The sequence below is a fragment of the Plecotus auritus genome (assembly GCF_963455305.1).
Source record: "Plecotus auritus genome assembly, chromosome: 1".
Taxonomy (NCBI): domain Eukaryota; kingdom Metazoa; phylum Chordata; class Mammalia; order Chiroptera; family Vespertilionidae; genus Plecotus; species Plecotus auritus.
Window position 1 is genome coordinate 27,737,466 of NC_137770.1, and position 26,766 is coordinate 27,764,231.

The following is a 26,766-nucleotide window of genomic DNA, read 5'->3' on the forward strand; positions in this document are numbered from 1 at the left end:
CAATGATGAGAAAGAATCATTGATTGGCTGCCTCCTGCACGCTTCCCACTGGGGATCGAGCCTGCAACCTGGGCATGTGCCTTGACCAGAATCAAATCTGGGACCCTTTAGTCTGCAGGTCGACGCTCTATAGTATAGAGTCTATACACTGAGCCAAACTGGCAGGGCAATGGGTCTTTTTATTAGGTATCTGTAACCCAAGCTGAAAATAGTCCTTAAACCAAAGTAACTCATTAAAATTATGAGAGCTGACATAATATCAGCCTTCCAGCATGCCATGGCTCATCTATTCAGAACTTTCTTCATGACACAGTTAACTGTGTAACTATTATATGACAGGCCTTGTATTGGCTATTGATAGTCTAAAGGTGAAAGAGACACTGGTTTCTATTAGGTTTTCTGCTTACCAAAACACCCCAAAACTGGTGGCTTCAAACAGCAACCATTCATTTTGTTTACTATCCTATGGGTTAATGATTTGATCTGGGCTCAGCTGGGTGGTTCTTGGAACTGGAACAACCGAACTTCTGCTGTTACCTATCGGCCAAAGCAAGTCAATGAGTGTATCCCAGCATACTGTTCAGCTTCACAAAGGCAGCCCGACAGTCTCCTCCCCCTGTGATCTGCTTAGTACTGTCTCCTACATGCCTTGTGCCTCTTGTCACTCCTCTACACCTCCCTCTATCCCACTGGGAAGACCTGCCCTCTTTCCTCTTTCCTTTTCTTTAATTCTGCCTACCTTTCAGAGTCCACCCTCATATAACCTTCAGCAGTGATTCCAGATTCAACTGACCTCACCATTCTTTTTTTCGGCCGCACTACTTGTAGACAGCATTTACTACTCACAGGATATTTGAGTTAGAGGGTGAAGATTCAAAAGAAATATCCCTGCCATGAAGAGGCCTACTTTCTAGAAAAATGGAAATAATAAACAAAACCTCCCTCATAGAGGTGTAAGGATTAAAGGAATTATGATGCATACAATGCTTAGCATCGTGTCCGAGACATAGGAAATGCTCCATCTACCCAACATGCCAAGGATGTTATGTGTAATTTAACCCATGCAACAGTTTTGTGAGAGGCAGACTTTTCTGTCTTCTTTTACAGAGGAGTAAAGGGATGTCATCTGCCTAAAGTCACACAGCTAATTAGCAGAAGATCTGAGATTCAAATTCTAGAACTTTTTAAAAAAAAATCTCAACTGAGATGAGGCTGGAATCTGATGCGATGGAATGTAAAACAAAAAGTGATGAATCAAATGATTCATGACGTTGTCACAGTAAGATAAAATCCTTGTTCCTTTGGTCCTGCCTCAGTTTGCCTATCTTCAAAATGGGAAGGCAGAAAGAGGCATGATGAGAACTGTTGGCTATAGCCTGTAGTCCAAATTGGTTATGACACATTTTAAAATAACACACACATGTTTATACAAGAAAGACCTGTAGGGGAATGGAGTATGAGTTTGTGGTAGAGTGCTAGAGTCTCACACTTGTCTTCTTTCTGCAGAAAAGAAAATGGAAATCTCTATTTCTGGGCCATGTCCAGACTGGGAACTTCTGATCGTAAACCTATATCTTTGGGTGTTTCTTTTGAGGCCTCTCAGGCTTCAGCATGAAACGGTTGTTCTGCTTTGGCCTGAGCGGACCCTCTGATTCCTGGGGCCTGTTGGGGCCCTCTGGTATTTGCGGTCAGTCAAGTAGTTCCCGTCAAACTGGTTTATTTAATGACTGGACCTGATAGAAGCAAAACAACAGGCTGACAGGACTGGTGGGCAGCTCAGTAGTTACCGTTCAACAGTTCTCAGGTGCACTTTGCAGCAGACCCCACCTCTGGGTTCCCCCTTCAGAGATGTCCATGTTTTAATTCCTGGCACCGGTGAATATATTACCTTGCATGGGAAAAGGGACTTTGCACATGTGATTAAATTAAGGACTTTGCGATGGGGGAGATTTTCCTGGAGTATGTGGGTGGACCTGACATAAACACAGGGGTCCTTATCAGAGGGAGGCAAAAGGGTCAGAGTCAGAGATGGCCACATGGCAATGGAAGCAGAAGTCGAAGTGATGCCATGGAGGAAGGAGCCACAAACCGAGGGATGCGGGCAGTTTCTAGAAGCTGGAAAAGGCATGGAAACAGATTCTCCCCTGCAGCCTCCAGAAGTAATGCAGCCCTGCTGAAACCTTGATTTTGGTCCTATCCAACTAATTTCAGACTTCTGCCCTCCACAACAGTAAGATAATACATTTATGTTGTTTTAAGACACTCAGTTTGTGGTAATTTGTTATAGCAGCAATAGAAAACCAATACACCATCTTCCACATGTCCTGTTCAATGTACCCAAGTTCCAGTCTACTAGGGCTCCCCCTTTCCATCCCAGTGCCCTTTAAACAAAGTTGATGGGTGGTTGGCTGTCCCCCACCCCCAGCTTGGAGATCTGTGCTATGCGTCAGGTCCCTGCTGGTGGGGATGGCTTTGCACTGAACCATCCACACAGTCAATGGTTGTGCTTTGACCACGGACCCTAGTGGCTAGATAGCTGACTGGTGGTGGTGGAAGTGGGGGCGGCAATCTGAACCAATGGCATTGAGCTATTTTATTTTTTAATACATTCTGCTGCTGCTCATCTGTGTGGGCAGAGAGGCCAGTGGAACAGACAACTGTGAGTTAACGCACGAGCTGTCTTTTTCTGCCACTAGTGGTAGCAGCGAGTGGAAAGTGGGACCCCACGTCATAGAAACACTGTGATATTTCCTCACTCACAGTGAGGTTATCTCATCTGTTCTCAGTGATCATTTGAGGAGAGTCTTATTCTAGATCTCCATTTTACAGCTGAGGAAAGGGAAGCTCAGAGATGTGTACAGGTCAGGCAGCAAGCAAAGGAGGGGCCGGGTCTCAAACGTGGCATCCTCATGGCAGTTCCCAGCCCTTCACCAAAATGCTTTGCTGCCTCTCCTATGGTGCAGTATGCATGGAACAGGCATTCCTTACTCATTTACTGGCTAAATGGACTAATGGCTGTCATTCACATAAGCCAGAAGCAGTGTAGGGAAACCCCATCCAGAGGTGGCAGGGTAGACTGAGGGGCTGCCAGGAAAGCCAGCCGGACAACCAGAAATTTACTCCTGCCGGTGCAAAAGTAACATGGAGCTGGCCCTCTTACTTAGCATCTTGCCTCTGGACTCCTCGGCAGGCCCAAATAATTCTTACTGAATTTGCCGGTGTCTTCCGTCCAGCTCTTCCAGGTGCCGAGAAGGAAGTGAGGATGGGGATCTCTCAGGGTCTCCCTTCCCCTGGGATTCCCTCACCCCATCGTTGGATGCTTCCAGTGGCCCAGCTGGTCCTCCAGGGGGAAGTTGGGTGTGGGCTTATTCCTTTCCTTTCCAGCTCCCCCAACACGGAAGCGAGATGGGGGAGAGAGTGACGATGGCGGTAAACTGAGTGTGGAGCTGCAGGGGCTTTGCCTGCTTAGCAATGACCAGGGTCCCTCATCGGCTGGCAGCTTGTGTGGGTGTTTCCTCCTTTTGCTTTCTTTCAGTCTTGCTTTTGTGAGAAAGAAGAGGAGTTACTACTGATGAGCCTCATGCCAGATAACGAGTAGAAGGCAAGTGACCCAGCTGTCTCCCTGCCTCCCGCCACCCCCAGCAATGTCTTGTCAGCCTAGTGGCGGGCTTTGCCCAGCCAGTTCCTGTGGGACGATGCTGCTTTGTCCAGTGGCCTTGCTAACGTAGGAAACATTCAAACCTGTAAAGAGTTTTTGTGAGTTTATGTGAGCCAAACTGTGGATAATGGCCAGGAAGCAGAATCTCAACATATTGAGATAATGCTCTGGAGAGTGGCGGTTTTTCACCTATTTTTATAAATTACCAGCAAAGGAGGAGATATAAGTGGGTAGCATGAAACCCATTGGTGATAGATTAGGGAGGCGGGAGAAAACAAAGCGGGGAAACCTCCGCGGATTGAGTGAAAAGTAAAATGATAGACACATGCTTCTTTTAACAGAGGTGGGTACAGGATGGTCAACAGTCAACAATTAACATGCTAACAATAACAATGAGGGAATTTGGGGTCCCTGCCCTGGTGCCCTGACACATCGGTTGTGCCCCGAGGAAGCACTGGTTGTACCTTGAGGGGTCTGAAAAAAAAGGGAAGTTACAAGTTACCCTGACATTGCGAAGGTTTGTTATCTTAGATGCAAAAAGACAATAGGCTCAGTTAAGACCAAAGTTGATCTTTCTCAGGGAAGATACAGGCCTAGGACCTAGACTGCTTTTTAATTTAGGAAGTTTTCATTTTAGACCATCCTGTGTGGTTACTTTAGGTCTCTGAGTTTGCAAGGCCGCCTCGTAGGCCTTCCCTGGGCTAGTCAGGTCAGCATGTGGCCCCTTTTTGACCACAGCCTCATGGCTGCTGTCTGACACTTTTGGTTTTCTTTTTCTCCAAATCTTCCTCAAATTATTTCTTCATTTGCAGTGCTGGTCAGAGCAAGGCAATCTATTGATTTTCCTTCTTTTGTTCTCAATTTCTCCATATATTCATTGGGTCTAATCATGTTTGCCATTCTCCTATCTTTAGGGGAGATTAAATTTTTGGTGTTTAAAGGGAGGGGTGGAGAGTGTTTTTGATTGGTGTGACGACAGTATTCAAATTCCAGCAGTGCACAGATTTTAAGATGAAACCCAGCTTTTTATTTCAGCAGGTTGTTTTTTTTTTCCTTTTTTTAAAGAACATTCTGGATGTTTTCCAAACAGGCTGTAAAATGCTGGGGGAGGAAGCCTTTCACCTAGAGATGTCACGTCGGTGATTTAAGATTTGGAGGGGCTGAGGGAGAGGAGGTGCAGGATAGCTCTGGAGAGTGGGGCCCCATCTCATGCTGGGTCCCTGGAAATGGCCTCTGCTAATTGGACCTTGTCCTGTCAGGACACATCAGGCAGGGACAGGGTGATACCCCAGCTTGGTGGGGGTGGAGTGGTCCTCAGGAGCAGGTGTCACTGCGGCTGGGTCCCAGGAGCGCTTTGTTACCCCGGGGAAGGAGAGCGGCCAGCAGTCATGTGGACGGAGGTCAGGAGGCTGTGCTGAGCTGGTTCTCCAGGAGCCCAGGAGAGCCAGGACCCAAGTGTGAGCTATTTTGGGCTGCGCGGTGGCAGAGCTGGTGTGTGTGTGTGTGTGTGTGTGTGTGTGTGTGTGTGTGTCCTCAGAGCGAGGATGTTTGCCTCCAAGAATCACTTCCAATACTAGAAATGTGGCCTTTTTTTTTTTTGCCATTGCCTTTCAAAAAGAAAAAGAAAAGCCTTTAGTCGCTGAATGGTGTTAATGGGGAATATAAATTCTGGCTGCAGGGAGGAGGCGAGGAAGCACAGTCCCTCCGGGTCTCGCAGCAGGAAGCCTTCCCCTTCTTTTTGTTGCTGCCCGGCCCTTTTGCCCTCCCCTTCCGAGTTTCCTTGTGACCGTCCCAGGCCTGGGGGTGGAGGGTCTGTGCCTGCGGGCATGTTTTGCCGAAGTGCTGGTATGTGCCAAGGACAAGCACATGGCTCCCAGCTGGCTCTGCAGGAAGGAGCTGTGGGGACATGTTCCAGTCCCCTGACTGGTCAGCACTCCCTGTGGCCAAGCAGCGCCATGCCTCTAGGTCACAGTGACTCCAGGCAGCATGGAGCCTTCCACACTTTCCCTAATTCATTTCCCACTCCCCCTGACCCTGTCCAGGTCACGGGTGGCTTGCGCGTCTCTGAGCGGCCTGCCAGGACTGGGTTTGAGTCTTGGCCCTCCTGCAGGAGGAAGGGATTGGCCACGAGGCATTGCAGATGTCAGACATTAAAGTCTCTGGATGTGGGGCCACCTATAGTCTATTCCCAGCTCTGCCACTTAGCAACTCTGGGGTTTTGGTTAAAGTCCTGTCCTCGTTGAGCTCCAATGTTTTCATCTGTTAATATTAGAGTGAACGTATGCAAATGGCAGCCTATACTGTCCCTGGCCGATAGCAGTTGCTTGATGCATGGCACTGTGATGACCGAAGCTGTGATGCTGGCTTTGTTAGAGCTACCAGTACACCGTCTGCAGAGTCCCTCTACAGCGCAGGCTCTTGGAGGCATCGAGCAGGAAGAATGGTGGAGAGAGAATTGGAAGGGTCCGTGTAAGAGGTCAGCACAGAGACCTGACCCCAGCAAAGGGGACTCTTGGTTGGACCTGACAACCATGGTTTTATTCTAGTTATGGGCAGAAGCTGGCTGTGGTCCTTGCATGCTGCCCCGGAGGACCCCTCTCCCTGCAGTATTGCCTTGGAAGTTAGCAAAGGGGCTGGTGGGGCCCAGGCCAAGAGCAGAGGCTGCCAGGGCAAACCTTCAAGCCACAAGTCAACATTTATTTATAGGTCTTGGAGGGAGAGGGCACCCCAGGCCCTGAAGTGGCAGCTGCAGGCAGCAGGGGGCAGGAGGCAGGGGCAGGGGAGAGGGTGGGAACAGTGGTGGGGAGAGGGTAGAGGTTCAGAGGCCAGGAGGTATTTGTGTGTTGGAGAGTCAGGGTTCCAGCAGAAAGCAGTAGATTCCGAGTAGACTGTGGAGAGTTTAATAAGATGGCTGTTTATAAAAACATGGGCAAGGAAATAGGAAGATAGTTCACACCCTGGGGGCTAAGGTCAAGGGTAAGGGAGAAGGTCACAGGGATCTAAGACGGTAGCCCCAAGGAGAGGGCTGCTAGACAGGAGCCGTGACCTTTAGTGGAAGGATGCAGCCTCTCCCCAGTGACCCCGCACAGAGGCGGCGAGGGGAATAAATACTGCATCTCACACTCTTCCTTTTCTCTGGTTTGCCATTGGCACCTGCCATTGGCCCAGGCCTCAGAAGCAGAGGGAAGGGGATAAGTGGTTCAACATACAGAACAGACTCTTGGAGGCACTGAGCAGGGGGAGGGTGGTGGAGAGAGACCTGGAAGGATCATTGCACAGAAAAGCAAGGGATGGGGAGAAGTAAGCCTGGGGACATTTGGGTGAAGACAGAACAGCTACTGAGGGAACCCAGCTAGATTAATATCATGGACTCTGGGAGGCAGACAGACGGAGGAATCTTACCCTACGTTTGTGAGGTCTTGGGTAAGCCGTATCACCTTTCTAAGCCTTAATTTCTGCATCTATAAAATGGGAATGAATGATAAAGATACTATTCTCTACCTCGTAGTGGGGCTCAGTGAAATACTGAAGTGCTCAGCAAGGTACCTGGTACATGGGAAAGGCTCAATAAATGAAGATAGAACAGGTAGTGGGGTTTGCTTAAAACATAGTGTCCAAATGAGGAGCCAACATGTATTGTGTAAGGCCCAGTGGGGGTATCATTTAGACAACTAATATTTATCGAATGTCTACCCTATTCCATGTACCCAGCTGGAGGCACTGGGAATACAGGGGTGAGCAAGTTAACCAGTCTTTCTCCCAGGGAGCTTATGTATCTACTAGAGGCCCTGTGCATGAAATTCATGCACTGGGCTGGGGGGAGATCGTCTCTCAGCCCAGCCTGCGCCCTCTCACAGTGCAGGAGCCCTCGGGGGATCAGTTGGACATCCTTAGGGCTGCCACAGAGGCTGGAGAGGCTCCCACCACCGTGGCTGTGCTCACCAGCTGTGAGTCTGGCTTCTGACTGAGCGGTGCTCCCCCTGTGGGAGTACACTGACCACCAGGGGCAACTCCTGCATTGAGCGTCTGCCCCCTGGTGGTCAGTGCGCATCATAGCGACTGGTTGTTTCATTATTTGGTTGATTTGCATATTAGCCTTTTATTATATAGGATTGGGGAAAGACAGGTGGAAAGTAAATATAAATAAAATCGTTTTTAATGGTTGGCAAAGTGCTAAAAAGACCACAAACCAGTGTGATGGGTAAAGAATGAGCACTGTAGATAAGAAGTTTGGGGCCTGGTCAGCGTGGCTCAGTGGTTGAGCATCAACCTATATATTAGGAGGTCACGTGGCTCTGGAAGCAGAACATCATGCTGCTACTGTTACCACAAAGGGGACCCAGCCCTGAGTGGGTCAGCCTCAGGCTGACTGGTAGTGTGTGGGTTCTTGACTTGATGCAGGAAAAATTTCACGATACAATTCCAGGTGATTTTGAGAGTACGTTTATTAAAGCTGGGGACAGTGAAACATGGAAGGGCCTAGGATAGAAAAAGCAACAGGAGAGCCTGGATGGGGAAACGAGCCGAGGCTGGGGTGCTTTGGCTCACTGAGAAGTCAGAGAAAAGGGGGCCTTGGGGCAGGTTCAGGGTTAACCTGGGATGAGCTGCTGCTGCCCATTGCTCCCTGTCTCATGGGATCCCTTAGAGGAGGTGCCGGTGGGGGAAGAAAGGAGGAAGGGAAAGGCTCCTGGGGGTTTGTTTTAGGTGTTTTAATGGCTGAGAATTTAGGGGAGGTCTTGGGGAGATCAATAGAATGTTCATCAGTTTATGCTAATGAATCAAAAAGAGATTTATTTTCTTAACTTCATCTGTCCTTGGGTGTGGTTGGCCCAAATGGCACTAATTGGATTTCTGCTATCTGTCTCCCTGAGTAGGGTGATTTAAACTCTTTACCACTCTGGTTGGGGAGAAGTGTCAACCATTAACTCCTAAGTGTCCTTGGTTATAGAAGATAGGACGTTGCGGTTTACTAGATGGCTGTAAACTACTTGGCTGTATATCTGTCTCAGTTTCCCTATTCTGCTTGTCCTGGCGACTAGCCTGTCTCACTGCTGGCATCTCCCTCCAAGGTGACTGTGAGCACTCAGAGGCAAGTTCTTGGCCTGGCACCTCTTCACGCTCCATGACCATTAGCTGTTGGCTGTTGTTATTATTACTTTGATAAACGTTATTTTAGAAAAAGGTGGTATCAATAAGTGGGTCAACACAATATAAAGTGTTCCGCGGGCTCAGCATACACTTACCGTCGAGGCAGAGTGGAGTGGTGGTGAGAGCATGGGCTCTGAGACGAGGCAGCCAGTTCAAAGCCTGACTAGGCCACTCTTTGGGGGGCCTTCAGCCTATGACTTCAGCTGAACCCCTGTGTCCTGACTGTAGAATGTGGGATAGTAATAGCTTCTCTCTCATGGGGTTGCTGCAAACACAGAATGCATTACTATTTCTAAAGCACCTAGAACCAGGCCAGCCCACAGAGAGGGTCGCCTGGTATACTGTGTTGCTAAGTAAGACTCAGGTGTGCAATGCCAGCAGGAGGAGCTGGGGACCAAGGCCCCTGCTCTCAGGAGCTTGCTCACAGTGGGTCTGGGACACGTGTTTAAGGAGATCCCGGCATCCAAGGCAGCATATGACGGTTGCTGAATAAGTGGCCAGACTTTAGTGGAGGGAGGCATCATTGGAGGACTGGTGAGGGGAGGCTTTGAGGAGGGATGCAAAGACAAGAAAAGAAAATTAATGCTAACCAGCTCTGATGTTATCAGTCAGGAGGAGACAAACACAATCCAATCAGTCTCCCCCAAGCACGGCTTCTGCCTTTCCCGTGTGGCTTTTCCTAGCAGTCTGTAACCCCCAGGCCCACCCTCAACTTCACTCTCAGGCCTATCGATGAGGGGCAGCCTCCCAACCCCCCTGTCAGATCCCATGGAGCCCTTAAATCTCCTGGAAGTTGTTGAGACTCTTCTACCTTCAACTTCACTCACACCAGAGCGGCAAGGAATGGTTAGAGGTCAGAGGACAGAGGTCAAGTGCTGGGAGGATGGGGCTGAAGGTGGATAGCACTGTTTATGGAATTAACCAGAACCCTGTGTGCCTGGCAACTGGTAGATACTTCTGGTAAGATAAGTGGAACCCTCTGCAAGGTAATTATTTGAGAACATAAATTCCCCAGATAACCTGTCTTGGGAGGAGATATTGATGGCTGTGGGGCATGTGCTAGAGGTTGTGCTTGCTCCACAGAAATTGGCTCCTGTCCCCCTGCCTCCTCCTTTCCCCTAATCAGCCTTTCATCTAATCAGCTCCCCTGCCCATCCATCCTCCCCCACAGACCTCAGCCTCTGGCTCAGGTTGGCTCTTTTGGACTTCTATTTTTTGGACTCTTAATGATGAAGGTCCCAGTACACAGCACAGCCACGTGCATCCCAGTGGTTCTACAGGATTGGTGGGAAAGGTACAGCCCCCATGAGGAAAAGCTTATAAGAATAGAAGGAGGCTCTGAGCTTTGCTTGGGCCCAGGTCCCCAGGATGAGCACTAATGGAGGGCTGCCGAGTCAGCGTCAGGCTCCGGGAAGGGCTGGGGCTGCACCTGGTCACAGGGATGGAGACAAGTACCTGTCTTGTCCCTTGATTTGGCTCTGCCCATATCCCATCAGTTGGAACATGTAAGGATAATTCTCTCCATTTGACAGATGAGAGCCTGGGGCCCAGAGGGGTTGAGAGACTTGTCAAAGACCTACAACGACTAAGTTGCAACTTCAACCTGGGATCGAGGTCCAGCCTTGATTCCCCCATTAGCCTGTCACGCCCACATGAGATGATAGAATGTCCTCACCAAAACAGCTGAGGGCTGGGATGCTTCTGTGAGCCTTATGCTGATCCTCTGGAGAGGAGAGAGATGGGTGAGCCAGGCAGGGAGGCACTGTAGGTCAAGGAAGCCTGGATAGGAGCCTTGGCTGGTACCTGGGGGCTGTTGACTTTATTTGGAGTGAGGGAGGCAAGGGGCACCATCCTGTATGACAGAGAACACCCCAGGGAGGGGCACTTCTCTCTCTTCCCCCACTGCCTCAGCTATAGCCCTTTTCCACCCACCAGGAGGAAGTGAGGCCTGTGCATCTGTGAGAAGCGTCCTTTCGCCCACTGGCCGAAAGCATTTCCCAAATGAAAAAGGGCTTTCAGGGGAAGCCAGGAAAATTAATTTTCAGTGTTGAGTTTTGCTTGCTGTAGTTAACAATCATTATTAAATAGGTAGGGTGAGCTAGTGCTTGTTTTCCTTAGCATTAACTGTATTTATGGGTTTTTATTAAGTTGTACCAAGCTGGGATAATTGTAAAAAGATTTGCTTAAGCTGTGTGGCTCTGGAGCCTCCCATTCTACTTTCTCTCATTCCAAGGATGGAGCCTTTTCATTATTCAAGTCTTACCCTATCAACTAAAAGTCAGCGGACTTTTTCTGTAAAGGCCCATTTTAGGTAAATATATAGGTAAATATTTTAGGCTTTGCAGGCCACTCGATCTGCTGGAACTCCTCAACTCTACCACTGTAGTGTGAAAGCAGCCACAGACAATATGCAGGCGAACGGGCATGGCTGCCTTCCTATTGAACTTGACTTACAGACATTCATGGTGGGCCAGGTCTGGCCCATGGGCTGTGGTTTGCAGACCCTGCTATACACCTGGAGAAGTCCCTCAACTAGGAACCTGGACACGGTCTAGCGTCGGCACTGCTCCTGTGTGACTGAGGGAAATCCCTTCACCTCTCTGGTTATTGATTTTCCTTGTAATACAACTGAAGCACCAGATTGGACAATCTCTGACCCTCTGGGATTCTTAAATCTGGCTCTTTAGTTATTTGAATCTGGCATCTTTCTTTTCCTCCTGTCAGTAGGTATTTGGAACCACAGGGCCTCTCAGGGTCCATCACTCCTTACTCACTTGGGGATATATTTGGTTTCTAAACCACATCATACATTTTGCATTTCTCTCATGGTGTCTTTTCAGGCAGCCCCATCCCTGACCCACTTCTTGAGTTACTGGGAGGTGGCTCTGGATAGGAAAGTTGACATCTGGACAGTTTGGCAGTTTGGCAAACCCAGGCGCAAAAAAGAGAAATAGTTAAGATTGCCCAGCAAATCAGTAATGCTCTTAGAGAGACCGGTGCCTCCAGAACAAAAAGTGTTGTTCAAGTTATTCTAGTCCTGGAGGCACAACCCACTGTGAAGGGGCAATGGGCCCTGTGAGGCTGATAGAATAGTGGCTAGAGCAAGGTTTTGGTCTGAAATTGCCTGGGCTTGTATCTTATTTCTCTTGTCTGTGAAATAGGGGGAATAGTAAAGTGCTTAGAAATGTGCCTGGCACACATAGTAAGTGCTCAATAAATGGTGGCCATGCTGCTATTAATATTATTAACATCATCATGTCATCCTTCTATACATATGAGTCAGGTGACTCTTCCTCATTTTTATACTAGACTCATCTTTAACTTTTGGATTGGAGATGGGGGCTGAATTCTTTGCTCCTGACCTGTATAATAAGTGACTTTTGCTGAGGTGGAAAGATTGAGGGAAGAAGACTAGAGGGGGAAGGGAAGGGAAGGGAAGGGAAGGGAAGGGAAGGGAAGGGAAGGGAAGGGAAGGGAAGGGAAGGGACTTGGGTTCACGAGGAAAGGAGGATCAGATTCTAAATTTAGTCATGTTCCCTTTATAGTTGGTGGGATGGGAAGAATAGACCTTCCTAAGCAGTATGGAGGTTTGATATCCTTTGTCATTACAAGGGCAGATTTAGGTATTTCACCTTTCTTTTGGTTTTGGTTTCCCAGGATATAAATATTAGTATATTTTTATTGATTTCACAGAGAAAGGGAGATAGAAAGAGAGATAGAAACATCAATGATGAGAGAGAATCATTGATTGACTACCTCCTGCACGTCCCCTACTGGGATTGAGCCCACAACCCAGGCATGTGCCCTGATTGGAAATTGAACCATCCCATCACCTCCCAGTTCACAGGTCAACCCTCAACCACTGAGCAACACTGGCCGGGCCCCAGGATGTTTGTACCATTTTCATCAGAGAACTCAAATTTGGGGACATGACTAGCCTCTTGGTCAGCCTGGCTTGGTTCTGTCCTTATTAAAAGGTTTCCAAGTGTGTGCCTCAAAAAATAGCAGGCCCAAGATTGTTTGTACAGGTGGCTGCCAAGAGAAATTGGGGTGACTGTGAGCCTCGTGGCAGGTTAAATGAGACTCAGTGTTTGCCTTGATGTCCCTGAGAAGGACGCCTGGAGATCACTTGGTGTTTGCTTCTGCGGGCTGATTTAACCAACTCTGACAGGAGGGCAGAGGTCCTCCAGCAAGGTCAGGACCACAAATCCCATCCCAGCAGGTGCATGATAGGAGACAGCACCCTCCGGTTGACCTTCAGGTTTCCATTGATTTCCCGTCAAGTAGTGCTTCCCCACCCCCATGCTGCCCCTGCCCCTGCCACTACCCGTAGGCTCAGGGCTCTGGATGAGGACATGGATCAGTTTTCTGAGAAAGAATACACAGAAGAGGTTAATTCAGAGAGAGGCCCTTTAAGGGACATGGAGTTGCTACGTTGGGGACCATCTTCTGGCACTACTACTTTACAGTGCTAATATCAGGCCTGGAAATGTCCTTTTGGGGCATAGAAAAGAGTGGCTGATGTCGCAAATGGCATCATTTATCCACTTGGCCTCATTTCTCTCCAGGTTTTGGAGTGTGGGGGTGGCATTGTGGGGTCATGAGTAAGAGTCACATATGGGCAGTGGAATGGGTCCCTAACCTACTGTCAGGGGAGTGTGTTGGGCAGAGAGAACCAGAAGGGAGAAGTTGGCAGTGTGAGCCTCATTCCCTGCCCTGGGGCCTCTCCCAGCACTGACCATCTTGCCCTCTGGAAGATCAGGCTTCCATACCATCCAAACTGTCTGTTGAGGTAGACCTAGATCTTTTATTTATTTGTTCAGTGTATCTGTTAAACATTTCTTATGTGCCAAATCCTGCGTTAGGTTAAGGGATCCAGTCTTATACCGGGGAAGGGAGACCCTCATCTCACGGAGCTCACAATTTTATGTAGAGACAATCAGCAGGCAAAGAGAGAAAGGAGGAAAAAATCTTGAAAGTGGTAAGTATTATGAAGAAAATAAAGTAGCACAGGAGATAGCAAGGGCTAGAGCAGGAGTTGAATAGAGTGGGCTACCCTAGATAGGGTAGGTCAGTGGTCGGCAAACTCATTAGTCAACAGAGCCAAATATCAACAGTACAACGATTGAAATTTCTTTTGAGAGCCAAATGTTTTAAACTTAAACTTCTTCTAACGCCACTTCTTCAAAATAGACTCGCCCAGGCCGTGGTATTTTGTGGAAGAGCCACACTCAAGGAGCCAAAGAGCCGCATGTGGCTCGCGAGCCGTGGTTTGCCGACCACTGGGATAGGTTGAAGAAGGAGAAGGAGAAGCCAACCAGGAGATGATCTGAGAGGAATGTATACCAGGAGGAGGGAGTAGCATATGCAAAGGTCCTGAGGTGAAATGATCTTGGTATATTAGAGGGATGGAAAGAAGTACAGTGAGGATGGAGTCCAGTAGGCAAGGAGAGCAGGAGACAAGGTGGAGTAGGAGAGGTGGGCATGGCCAGATAGTCTGGGGCCTGCAGTCATGGGAAGGAGTTCAGATTTTATTGTGAGTGCAATGAAAAGCCATTGGAGGGATCTAAGGAGGAGACTGTCATAATCTGATTTCCATTTAAAAAAGATCATTTGGTCTTCTGTGTTGAGAATTGACTGCAGAAGCATGTGTCCTTTGTGGTTGTGTTTTAAATGTCAATATTCCCTTTACTGGAGGAGGCAGCATGGAGGCCCTTCGATTCCAGCAACAAAGATGGGCTCTGAGGATGTGTTTGTCCAAGAATTGTCTCTGATCAGTGGTGAGCTTCTGCTGACAATCACACCCAGGGGACAGCATACTGGTGCCCAGCTTATCGTTGGGGTTTCAGAAAGGACTCAGCCTAGAATCCAGGAACGTAAAAATATTTTCCAGTCAATGAGGTTTCTGTGATGGGTGTGTGTTTTTTTCTAGGTATGCTTCACCCTAGATAAAGCAATCTTTTTTTTTTTTTTTTTTTTTTTTTTTTACTTTTTGAAAGTTGGTTGCATTCTACACATTTTTTAGTCTCTGGAGGAGACATTTATTTTGTCACGTCTGGATGCCATTTGGAAGGCAAACCTGGGACACAGAAAAGCTGCAGTCTTCTCCCTCCCCAGAGCACCCCCCTTTCCTGACCGTCCCCCCCACACTCCCATTATTTACTGGAAGGAACCACTCTGCTTTCCTCCGTCCTTCAGTCTCTTGTCCTTGGCAGCCCCTTGTCTTCAACCCTGAGTTGCATATGTCATCAGAACACCCAGCGGCAGCTCAGAAATCATGGCCAGGTTCAATATAAATTCTGTCTTGCTTAGATAGCTTTGCATAATAAGGCCCTGAAAAGTCTTCACCAGAGTGGATGCCGCAAAAGGAATTTATTGGGTCTAGCGGGCCCAAACGTCAGACTGAGTGGCATTCAAGTCATAATGGGGGTTTTAGGGTTCAAAGTCTTCATCTGACAGCTTTTGCAAGGCAGCGCCCTTGTCCTCAATATGCCTTTCCTGTGATGTTATGAAAGTCAGAATCACTGTCAGGGTGACCACTCTAAGGATGCCTTGACCAGGCCTCTTGGATGCTTTGTTAAGGACGAAGTCTGCTACAGGTTAGTGCTTCCAGGTTAACCCATGCCACCTGCCTGAAAAATTTCCCTCAGGAACTAAACCAGCCGAGTTACAGTCAGTTCATTGGGCCTTCCAATTCTGCCATTAAAATATGGCCCAAGAGCCTCACAAGGCCCTCTTGCTCATGTCCTTGCTTTGGAGGTTGGAGAGCTATCTTTAGATAAGCGAGTTTCAGATTTCTCAATCACTGGGGGATCTGTCAGAAATACAGATACCTAGATCACATCTCAAGCCTACAGAATCAGAATTTCACAGCCCCCCGCCCGCCCCACCCCCACTGATTCTGCCACAAACCTAAGTTTGCATCCAGAGCCCTAGGCCATTCTCCTGGAGAGTGGGGTGATGGCATGCTTGATAAGCACCAAGGGATGCTTCCTGCATCAGCAGATGACAGCACATAGTGAGCTTCTTGTAAAGTTCAGAGAAGGAGAATCTCTGCATCTTGTGGTGTGAATATTGTAGATGGAGAAATGGAAAGACCCCAAGAGCTTAAGTGAACATCCTAGGAAAAATTCAGTAGGATTTGAACTTGTAGGATACCTGTTTTCAAATCTAATCCTGTGCTGTGGAGAAGCCAGATAACTTCATATGGAGAAACGTCTAGTGTCCTAAGCCTCTCTCAACTGTGAAGCTTCCATTAGTTTGCTAAGGGATGGCATGATGTTTCAATCAAGCAATCCATATTGACCACATGCTTCTGAATTCCCTGCATTATGCTTGGTTGAGTAGTGCCGAGTATGGAACTCTTAGTTCCTGTCCTCAAGATGCTATAATTAATCGGGTGGGGAGAGATGAGGAGGGCAGTTCAGATGGGGCAAACACAGGTGAAACACGCGGGGAGCTCAGAGAATGCAGAGAGCAAGCATTATTGGCTGGGAGGCTTTCTAGAAGAGGCAGGACTCAGTCAGACCAAGGGCAGGAGGCAAGGATTCCAGGTGGGAGGAAGCATTTTGGTGGAGTCCAGGGGTAGGGCTGTCTGCTTCATGTATGTGGAAAGATCAGATTATTCATCCATTATTTCTTCATTCACTTCAACATGGCAAGCTGTGCTGGGCTTGGGGACAAAGTGACAAACAGCCAGATGCGGTCTCTACATTTGGGGCAGGCTGCGGACTTCTGGGATCATTACGCAACAATTTCGGTGTTCTCCTGGATGCCTGAGGTTCCACCTCTGCCACCCCACTGCCTTCTGTCTTAGGACAGAAGTTTGGGTGGTCACAGAACAGCCTTGAAGGCACTGCAGTAGTGAGTGTGGTGTGTATGTGTTCCACGTGGCGGACACTGGTCAGCCCAGGCAGAGGGTCATTCACAAAGTGGCAGATAATATTACTCTTTGAGGGAAGGAGAAAGGAATTACCACTGATCATACCCACATGTGGGAAGTAGAATTTAGACTCAGGGAGGATGAGTAACTTGCCTCGGGGTTGTACAACCAGCAAGGGGTGGAGCTGGACTCAGATCTGCCTGATTCCAAGTCTCTGTCCTTTTCCCTCTGCTCCCCATACCCCTAACACGCCCCCCCTCCCCCCCCCCCTCCCGCCATAACTCTCCAAGGGCCTTGACGGCTTGGTAGAGGAATTTGGGCACCTTTGAGAGCCATCTGGGCTACTATACTGAGAAGTCCAAGACTAAACGCTGGGTTTGAGGGAGAGTTCTTTTTGTCAGGGTGGGTAGGAGAAATGTTGCAGGGATTGTAGTCAGGAGCCTGCTGCAATAACCTGGGAGCTGAATAAAGTGAGAGCGATTGCAAACATTCGTATTTTTTTCCTAAAGTTGCAAGTAGACAGCCATGCGATCTAAAACACCAACATATATGTGCAAAAAACTCAGGAGACCACGCCCATGCATGCCGCATATGCTTTACCACTCTCATTTAAACCCCTACCATAGGCGAGTGGCAGAGGAATTGTTGGAAGCAATTCAACAAAGACTTATCAGGCACCTACTGTGTACTGGGCTCTGTACAGGACACTGGGGTAAATCAATAAAAAGGTCAAGTATGCACCGCCCCAGGGGGAGCCTTTCATGTTGAAGTTTATGTGAGCGGTGCTGTTGCTCAGTGCAAGTCCTGCGTGGCTGTGTGCAGTGGCCCTGTGAATGTGGTCTGTGCCCTCGTGGAGTTTTCAGTTTAGTAGGGAAGACAAATATTAAGCAATGAATTGAGTTGAAATTGATATTATTAATAGTAGTATTATTGTTGTCTTTGTTGGAAGGGGACAGGATGAGGGAGGAAGGGGATTGGAATCTCTTACCCATTACCTATAGCCCTTTCCTATTTTAAATACTGAAACACTGTCTTAGTCAGCTTAGGCTGCTATAACAAAACAAACATAGACTGGATGACTTAAACAACAGACATTTATTTTTCACAATTCTGGAGGCTGGGAAATCTGAGACCAGGGTGGCAGCACAGGCTAGTTCTGGTGATGGTTGAGGGTTTTCTTCCTGACTTGCAGATGGCTGTTCTCATGCTGTCTCTTCACATGGGGGATGGAGGAGAGAGAGAGAAGAGAAAAGAAGGGAAGGGAAGGGGAGGGGAGGGGAGGGGAGAGGAGGGGAGAGGAGGGGAGAGGAGGGGAGAGGAGGGGAGAGGAGGGGAGAAGAGAGGAGGGGAGAGGAGAAGAGAGGAGATTTCTTATGAGGGAACTAATCCCTTCATCCCCAAATGTTGCATCTCCAAATACCCACACTGAGGGTTAGGCCTTCAATATGTGAATTTGGGCGGGGCGGGGGGGGGGAGGGGGGACACACACATATTTCAGTCCATAGCAAACACTAAAGTTGGCTTTGTGTCAAGGGCAGCTGTAGGGACAGTGTAACTATGAAGAAAGTGAAAAGCTTCCCACCTTGCCCAATATTGCCCCTCTCTTGCTAGTTATAAAACACTACAGAGCCCGGCCGGCATGGCTCAGTGGTTGAGGGTCGACCTACGCACCAGGAGGTCATGGTTCGATTCCCTCTCTGAAATCAGTAAAAAATGTATTTTAAAACAAAACAAACAAACAAAAAACACACAAAATAAACGTTACATAAATGGGAGATGGTTTTCCATGCCTCAGCTAAACATACTTAAATGCAAACAGGAGGAAGTCAGTCTATTGGTGTAGATGAGTTTTGCTGTGTTTGTGGGCGGCTGTGGAAGTATGGGTAGCCGGGTGGGACAGCAGAAAATCCAGGTGGCCACACACCAAAGAGCAGCCCCAGGGGAAGGAGGGGACAGAAATCCTGCCGTGGGCCAGGGCTTCTGTTTATCTCTGCTGATCCCTGTTTTTGTACACAAATAACTGTGATGGGCCAAGGTCCTTTTTTACAGTCAAAGGGGATTTGTGGCCATGCAGTGGGAATGGAGGAAAAGGGACAAACCCTAAGAAAGGAAAGAATTCAGTGCCAGATGGAGTGAAGGAGAGGGAAAGGCCAAGGACAGCTTGCTAGGGAGATAGGAGAGCAGTTCCTCTCCCCACCCCCAACCCTAGAAGAATGGAGGCGCCGGGGAGGGAGCAGGTTCTGGGAGGGAGCAGGTTCTGGCAAGAGATGAGGAAGTTGCTTTTGGACAGGTGTTTGAGGTAAGGCAAGATGTCTGTCCTTGGGTCAGAACCCAGGACCAGAGGGACAGTGACGAGCCAGAGAGCCCAGGTGTCTGGGTCGGAGGACTGGGTCTGGAATCTATGAGAACAGCAATCAGGTCTCAAGGGGGAGGGAAGTGAAAGTGTGAGGAAGGAGAGGAGCAAGAGTCTTGAGGGGTGTGCGTGCTATGGGCCCTGGAAATCACAGTTAGAGCCTCATTGGCATTCATTTAGGAGAAGTCTCTCTTTTTCCACCGTGGATCCTCTTTGGCCCCTGGAATCCATTTCTCCACAGATGTGCTCCAGGAGGGTCATGGGAGCACTCTCACAGCTGGGCTACTTTCATTCCAGGTGGGTTCCTGAGGGATCTCACCCCTCACAAAGCCCCAGAACCAGGCAGCCCGAGATGAGAGCCCAGCGATTGGTTCGCCTGGCCTTTCTCGCTTCTGATTGCAGTCTTGAGTAGCCTGAAGTCAGCTGCAGATGAGAACATCATTCTACTCTGTCCGTGCCAGCCTCAGATGTCTATCATCCAGCAGGAAAGCCAGCCCTCTTGGTTTGGTGTGGATAGGTGATGGCTGAGGCTTGGCTGTGCCTGACCCAGCCTGGGGCACGCTGGTCACCACTTCACAAACTGAATCCTTCGCTGCCAATTTTTCCTTGCTCCCGCTGCCCCTTGCAACTCAAATGCAAATGTCACCCCTGAGATCCTATCACTGTGGGGTATTTTTTTTTTTTTTAAAGAAATACCGTATTGAAAAGGACACTTGTCCTCTCTCCTGTTAAATTGCGTTCCATGGGTTAGGGAGACCTGGCCATTATTTTTTTTCTAGACGGCAGAGCAAGCCTTCTGAAGATTTTGGCTAATAAACTTTTGGAGAAGAGCTGCTTGAATTTACCAAGGAGGTTCAAGCCTCTTTTCTCCTCCGCATATCTTGAAAAAGGCTTTATGTTTTGTTTCCAAATCTCTGCCATCGCCTGGTCTGTTTAAAAGTGACTTCCCTGGAGAGGATGGCAGAGAGGGTGTTGGATGTCACATTTTTGCAGCTTCAATCTTTAATACAGTTGTTCCAGTCCCCAGGAAGCCTTTTCTGTGTACATAAGGGAGGTATTATCCACACAAAGATTACGTTTAAAAATACACCCCTACATGCCTGTTACTAATAACATTGCATGTTATGAAAGTGGAAAGTATTTAGGATGAAATTAATTTTCATTCAGTGCACCACTTTGTTTGACTTTCTTGTTCCACTCCGCATCGGGCACGGACTTGGCCAACCTCACTTTTCATTTTCTTTTCTTTTTTAAAAATAATATATTTGTATTGATTTCAGAGAAGAAGGAAGAGGGAGAGAGAGACAGAAACACCAATGATGAGAGGGGATCACTGATCGGCCACCTCCTGTACCCACCCCCCTCACTGGAGATTGAGCCCGCCACCCGGGCATGTGCCCTTGACCGGAATCGAACCGAGGACCTTTTGGTCCGTAGGCCGACGCTCTATCCAGTGAGCCAAACCAGCTAGGAGTCTTACTTTTCATTTTCAGCAAGTTCACTTTCTTGTTCCTCTCTTTTGGATTGAAGCTGTTGGAAGTGAGTTACGAGCATATCAGGAAAAGTCTAATTTGAGAGCCTACTATAGATTTCTTTTGTCTTGGCTTCCAGAAGTTTGTTTTGAAAATGGAGACCCTCTTCTCTCCAGTCCATGAGTTTTAGTGTACAATTTTCTTTCTTTTTTTTTTTAATGGGTTATCTTTTTGCAGACTTTCTGGGGTTGGAATAGTTAATATCTCTTTTGGCAGTCTGTCCAAAGATTGTGGGAAAACAGATAACTGCTTCTCACATTGGACACCTCCCTGTCACGTGTTCTTTCTTGTCAGTTCTCATCAGTGTGGCGTGGCTGGTCGCTGTGTTGTGGAGGGGAGCTGGAGCATCTGGGGCACCCTCGCCACGCGACGCCGCCTTGCCTGGGCTGCGCTGCCGTTGAAGTTCTGTTACACTGAGCTACATTGCTTTAGCAGGAGGAGACATTTAAGCTGGTGGGACACACATGCGAAACTTTGTAGGAAATGTTTCTTTATTTTTGATCAATCTCATGATCCTTGTTACCAGCCTTGATTACATCAGCATATGTGTTGTTACGTTTTATAGCATTTAATAGGCTTTCATCCCCTCCCCAAATCAGTTGCAGCTGTGTAATTATTATAATTTGATTACAGTTTGGTTTTCAACTGCTAGGACACTTTCTGAGCACGTTTTGTCTTCCTGGTGGGTGAAGATATTCAGAGGTGAAAAAGGAATAAAGAGATTTTTTTTTAAAGGGGGCATATCAGTAAGTAATTTCCAAATGATGCCTCAGAAGCTGCAAGGATTGTATCCTCCCAGAATGAGAAATTTGCTTTAAATTCTTTGGTAGACTCTGATCCACTGACTTAACAATAAAGAAGTGTGGAAAATTTCATTTAAAATTTGCTTTCTTTATTCCTCTAAATATTTTGGTTAAGAGGTATATTATTTTTAACTTAGTGACTTTCCCTCCCTGATTTTGGCTTTTCAAATCTACATAGAATCAAAACAAAGGGACATTCATAATGTTGCTTCAAAATGAGCTACTTGATTCTCCCTTTGGCCCTGCGTTCCCAGGCTCTTCCCTTCCGGTCTCCTCCTCTCTGTGAAGAGGCTCAAGTTCACCTGGCAATGACTATGTTATGACATGTGTATTTCAGGAGCCAGTTATTAACCTCCAACATGTGCCTATCTTTCATTCCTTAGGTATTTGATCTCATTGATTATTTTTGTGATTTACATTTCAAAAATTTTACTCTTTATTAATTTGGTAGGCGAAATGAATATTATTGCTATAACTTTAAACATTTCATTGAATTATTTTCAATTACAGTTGACCTTCAATATTATTTTATATGAGTTTTAGATATGTGCCTTACATTTGATCAGTTTTTATCAATGTTATATTTTTGGCCTTTGAAAATGATACTATCTTAAAATTAGTAGCATCACCACATGTCCAAGGATACCAATGATTCAGGAATATACAATTTACTTAAGTGGTGCTTAATCAGATCATCACTCCAGAAAACCAGAAAGGTCTTTCTAGGTTTTGAATTGAATTATTTTGAGTTCAAAATCAACTATTATTATTTTAAATGCTTCTTTTATTTATCATCAGAAAGCTCTTTTTCTTTTTTTTTTTTTAAAGCTCTATTGAGCTTTGTTTATTTATTTATTTTTGTTATCCTCACCTGAGGATATATATATATATATATATATATATATATATATATATATATATATAGATATATATGTGTATACTAGTGGCCTGGTGCACGAAATTCATGCATGGGGGGGAGGGAAGGGGGAGGGTGTCCCTCAGCCGGGCCTGCACACTCTCCAATCTGGGACCCCTCAGGGGATAACCGGCAATCGGACATCCCTCTCACAATCCAGAACTGCTGGCTCCTAACTGCTTGCCTGACTGCCTGACTGCCTGATTGCCCCTAACTTCTTCTGCCTGCCAGCCTGATTGTCCCTAACTGCTCCCCTGCTGGCTTGATTGCCCCTAACCACCTCTGCCTTGGCCCCGCATCCAGGACGCAGGATTCCCTCCTCCAGCCGACCAAAGGCACCTGGGATCCGGGCTTCCCTCCCTCTGGTCAGCCATAGGTGCCCAGGCCAGCTGCAGCTGCAGGGGATGGTGGGCAGGTGGCTTCACCTGGGCTGCAGCCGAAAGTGCTGGTGCCCAGGACCCCGGGTGGGCGGCTTCTCTGCCTACTAGGCTGTAGCCAGCCTCAGGCGCTGGCACCTGGACTGCAGGTGGGCAGCTTCTCTGTCTTCCCTGGGATGCAGTGTGGGCGACTTCTCCGGCTGACTGCGGCCTGGGATCATGGGGCAGGTGGCTTCTTCGTCTCCCGGGCTGCAGCCAGCCTCAGGCACTGGGACGGGGTTTCTCCATCTCCCTCAGGACGTGGGGCAGGCGGATGTAAGGCCGACGGCTTCTCCGGCTGGCTGCGGCCTGGGATCATGGGGCAGGCGGCTTCTTCGTCTCCCGGGCTGCAGCCAGCCTCAGGCACTGGGGCCCGGTTTCTCTATCTCCCCCAGGACGTGGGGGAGGCGGACGTGAGGTTTCTGCTGCTGGCTGCGGCCTGGGATCACCGGGAAGGCGACTTCAGCCAGCCTTAGGCTCTGGGGCCCGGTTTCTCTGTCTCCCCCAGGAGGTGGGGGAGGCGGATGTGAGGTTTCTGCTGCTGGCTGCGGCCTGGGATCACCGGGGAAGGCGACTTCTTTGTCTCCCGGGCTGCAGCCAGCTTCAGGCATTGGGGCCCGGTTTCTCCGTCTCCCCCAGGACATGGGGCGGGCAGCTTCTGCTGCTGGCTGCGGCCTGTGATCACGGGGTAGGCTGCTTCTTGGTCTCCCTGGCTGCAGCCAGCCTCAGGTGCTGGCCCCCAACTTCTCCAACTCCCACAGACCCTGAGTGGCTGAGGGGCCGGCCCCCGCCATCTTTTCAGGTTAATTTGCATACTCACTCTGATTGGCTGTTGGGCGTAGGTCTCTATCTATCTATCTATCTATCTATCTATCTATATATATATATATATATATATATATACACACACACTTTAAAAATATTTTTATTGATTTCAGAGAGGAAGGGAGAGGGAGAGCGAAATAGAAACATCAATGATGAGAGAGAATCATTGATCAGCTGCCTCCTGCACGCCCCCATTGGGGATTGAGCCCGCAACCTGGGCATATGCCCTGACCAAGAATCAAACCGTGACCTCCTGGTTTATTGGTCAGGACTCAACCACTGAGCCACACTGGCCAGGCCTGAGGATATTTTTCCCATTGATTTTTTGAGAGAGTAGAAGAAAGTGAGGTGAGGGGGCGGGGGGGGGGGGGGGAGAGAGAGAGAGATGAGAGAGGTGAGAGAGACGCATTGATTACCTGCATCCCAGGTATGTACCCTCGACCAGGAATCGAGCCTGCCACCCTTTGGTACACAGGCCGATGCTCTATCCACTGAGCCCAACGGCCAGGGCAGAAAGTTATTTTTCTGTAAGTGTGTGGTTTTAAAAGACTGGTTCATGCCCCTCTTCACCTCCTTCCCTTTATCATAGCTCTCCTTTCATGGAATGTCTCCTCTGTCCTTCTAAGTCTTAGAGAGTTCTCTTCTATTGTAATGGAAATCTGTGCATCTATGCTGGGGAGTAGGGTTCATTCTAGACTTTTTCTGGCAATCACTGAGAACAAAGTGTGTCTACTGGGGGATGTTAATGAGGGAGCTGTAGAAGCCTGCTGTTCCAGTAGATCCCATGCACAAGGTTGTTTCAGAGCTACCTCCCTTTTGAAACGGAACCTCATGCTTCCAAGAACAGGGACTTGTCATTCTTAGTTAAACAAATGGCCAGGTATTTCTCCAACAAAGTTGGTTCTTTGGGGAACAACACAAGAATTGGCAGTTCTGGCCGCTATCTAATGGTGAATCTTGTCCAAATCCCAGAAACAAAGGAGAGGAACCCTTTATGGGCTTGGGAGGGGCTGTTGGAATGGAAGAGTCCATTGGCAAAACTGAAAGTTGGAAGTATTGTGACTTTTCATTGCCTGACTCTGTCAGCCTCCCATTGGCTGAGCGGTGGCTGGGCAGGAGGCGTCTCCTCCAGCTGAGGCTGTGCTGCCGCATCACTTCCTGCTGGAGTCCATAGCAGCGCGTGGTGTGACTTGGAGGACTGCGGCCACCAGGGCGGCTTGGTCTAGGACGGCTTGGTCCTGAGAGAGTTCTCACTTCTAGGCTCCAGACTCCATTTTAAATGAGGTCTCGGTTTATTCATTCCCACCGTTTATTCTCGGGGGCCCTAGGTTCTTTGCTAAAGAGGTTTCTACGTTTCCTGGTGGGTTCCTTACAGGGAAACAGAACTGGTGGAGACCGGACACCGAGTTGGATTTTGCCCGTGGGCCAGGCCCTTGGTCCTCATTAGCCTTCAGGACTACAAGCTCTTCCAGCGAGGCGGGTGGGTGGCATTCCTCTGGCTGCGTGTCGTGTCCCCTGGCCTCATTCCTCCTCTCTGTCGCCTGCCAGGCTCGGGGACCAGTTCTACAAGGAGGCCATCGAGCACTGCCGCAGTTACAACTCGCGGCTGTGCGCCGAGCGGAGCGTGCGGCTGCCCTTCCTGGACTCGCAGACCGGGGTGGCCCAGAACAACTGCTACATCTGGATGGAGAAGAGGCACCGCGGCCCAGGTGAGCCGGGCCCGCTCCCTCGGGCGTGCTGGGTTAGGATGGAGGAGGGCCAGGGCTGGCCTGGGAGTCCCTGCACGCAGGTCGGGTGGGGCAGGCTGTACAGCGCGCAGGGGTTCTTCCCAGACACTCGCTGACTTTTGTCGCTCTGGACTGGGGTTCGATTCCAGGTCAGGGCACATGTCCAGGCTGCGGTTCTATCACCGGACTGGGTATACGGGAGGCAACTGATCAATGTTTCTCTTTCACATTGATGCTCCTCTCTCTAAAACGAATAAAGTTACTCTTAAAAAAAAAAAAGGACTGGGTGGAGATTAGGGAGGTAATTAAAACTTTCTGTTATATGAGTTTCAAACCCAGGCAAAAGCGGAGAGAATAATAAAATGAATCGCCATGTATTTATCACCCAGAGTCAACAATGACCAATTTATGGCCAATCTTGTTTCATTTACACTCTCCTCCCCTTTCCCTCCTTGACCTCAGGTTATTTTGGAGCTAGTCAAATCTTTTTTATTTTTGTTGCTGTTGTTGTTGTTGTTGTTGTCTGTAAATGTTTCAGTATGTATGTCTAAATGGTAATGACTTGCCCTAGCAGGTTTGGCTGAGTGGATAGAACATTAGCCCGCGGACTGAAGGGTCACGGGTTTGAGCATTAGCCTGGGGACTGAAGGGTCTTGGGTTTGATTCACTTACCTTGGGCTGATCCTCCCTCCCCCCCCCTCCCTCCCGCCCTCCATCAATGTTTCTCTATCTCTCCCCTTCCCTACCATTCTCTTTAAAAATCGATGAAAAAATATCCTTGGGTGAGGATTAGCAAACAAACAAAAAAATGATAAGGCCATAACCCCCCTTCCCCCCAATAAACCAGGAATAGCTATCAAAGCGCAAAGTTGCCCTGGCTCAGTGGTTAGAGTGTGGGAAGGCGCACCAAAGGGTTGAGGGTTTGAGTCCCAGTCAAGAACGTGGGGGAGTCAACCAACCAATGTGTCTTTCTCACACTGATGTTTCTCTTTCTTTCTCCCGCTTTCTCCCTCCCTTCTTCTTTCTCTAAAAAAGCAATGGGAAAAAATATCCTTGGGTGAGGATTAACAAAAACAAACAAACAAACAAAAAAACAAAAAAAGGGGGGGCGGGCTATAAGGGGTCAATGGGAGAAAAAGGGGACATACGTAGTACTTTAAATAATAAAGATTAAAAAAAAACTTCAAAGGAAAAAAACACGAAAAAAAAAACCACTCAAAGTTAACAGTAGGACATTTTTGTTGTTGTTAATCCTCGCTGAGAATATTTTTTTCCCTTTTTATTTTGAGAGAGAGAGGGGGTGGGGTGGAGAGAGAAACATCGATTTGTTGTTCTACTTATTTATGAATTCATTGGTTGATTCTTGTATGTGCCCTGAGGGGCGGGTGCGGGGGGTGGGGTGGGGTGGGGTGGGGAGAGGAATCAAACCCGCATCCTTGCCGTATTCTAACATGCATCAATAATTCATTCTTTTTTTATGCTGAGTAGTATTCCATTGTATGGTTG

General features: G+C 48.3%; 1 protein-coding gene across 2 annotated transcripts in view; it reads left to right on the forward strand.

The window, feature by feature from the left end:
* Window positions 1-26,766, forward strand: part of DPF3 (double PHD fingers 3) — a 261,634-nt gene that overhangs the window by 85,116 nt on the left and 149,752 nt on the right. For both annotated transcript variants that reach the window (XR_013960426.1, XM_080664984.1), the window contains exon 2: window positions 25,082-25,242. Coding sequence is in view for 1 of the 2 variants with exons in the window: in XM_080664984.1 (XP_080521110.1) it covers window positions 25,082-25,242 (161 nt within the window). In the remaining variant the exon portion in view is untranslated. The remainder of the gene's footprint in view (window positions 1-25,081; window positions 25,243-26,766) is intronic.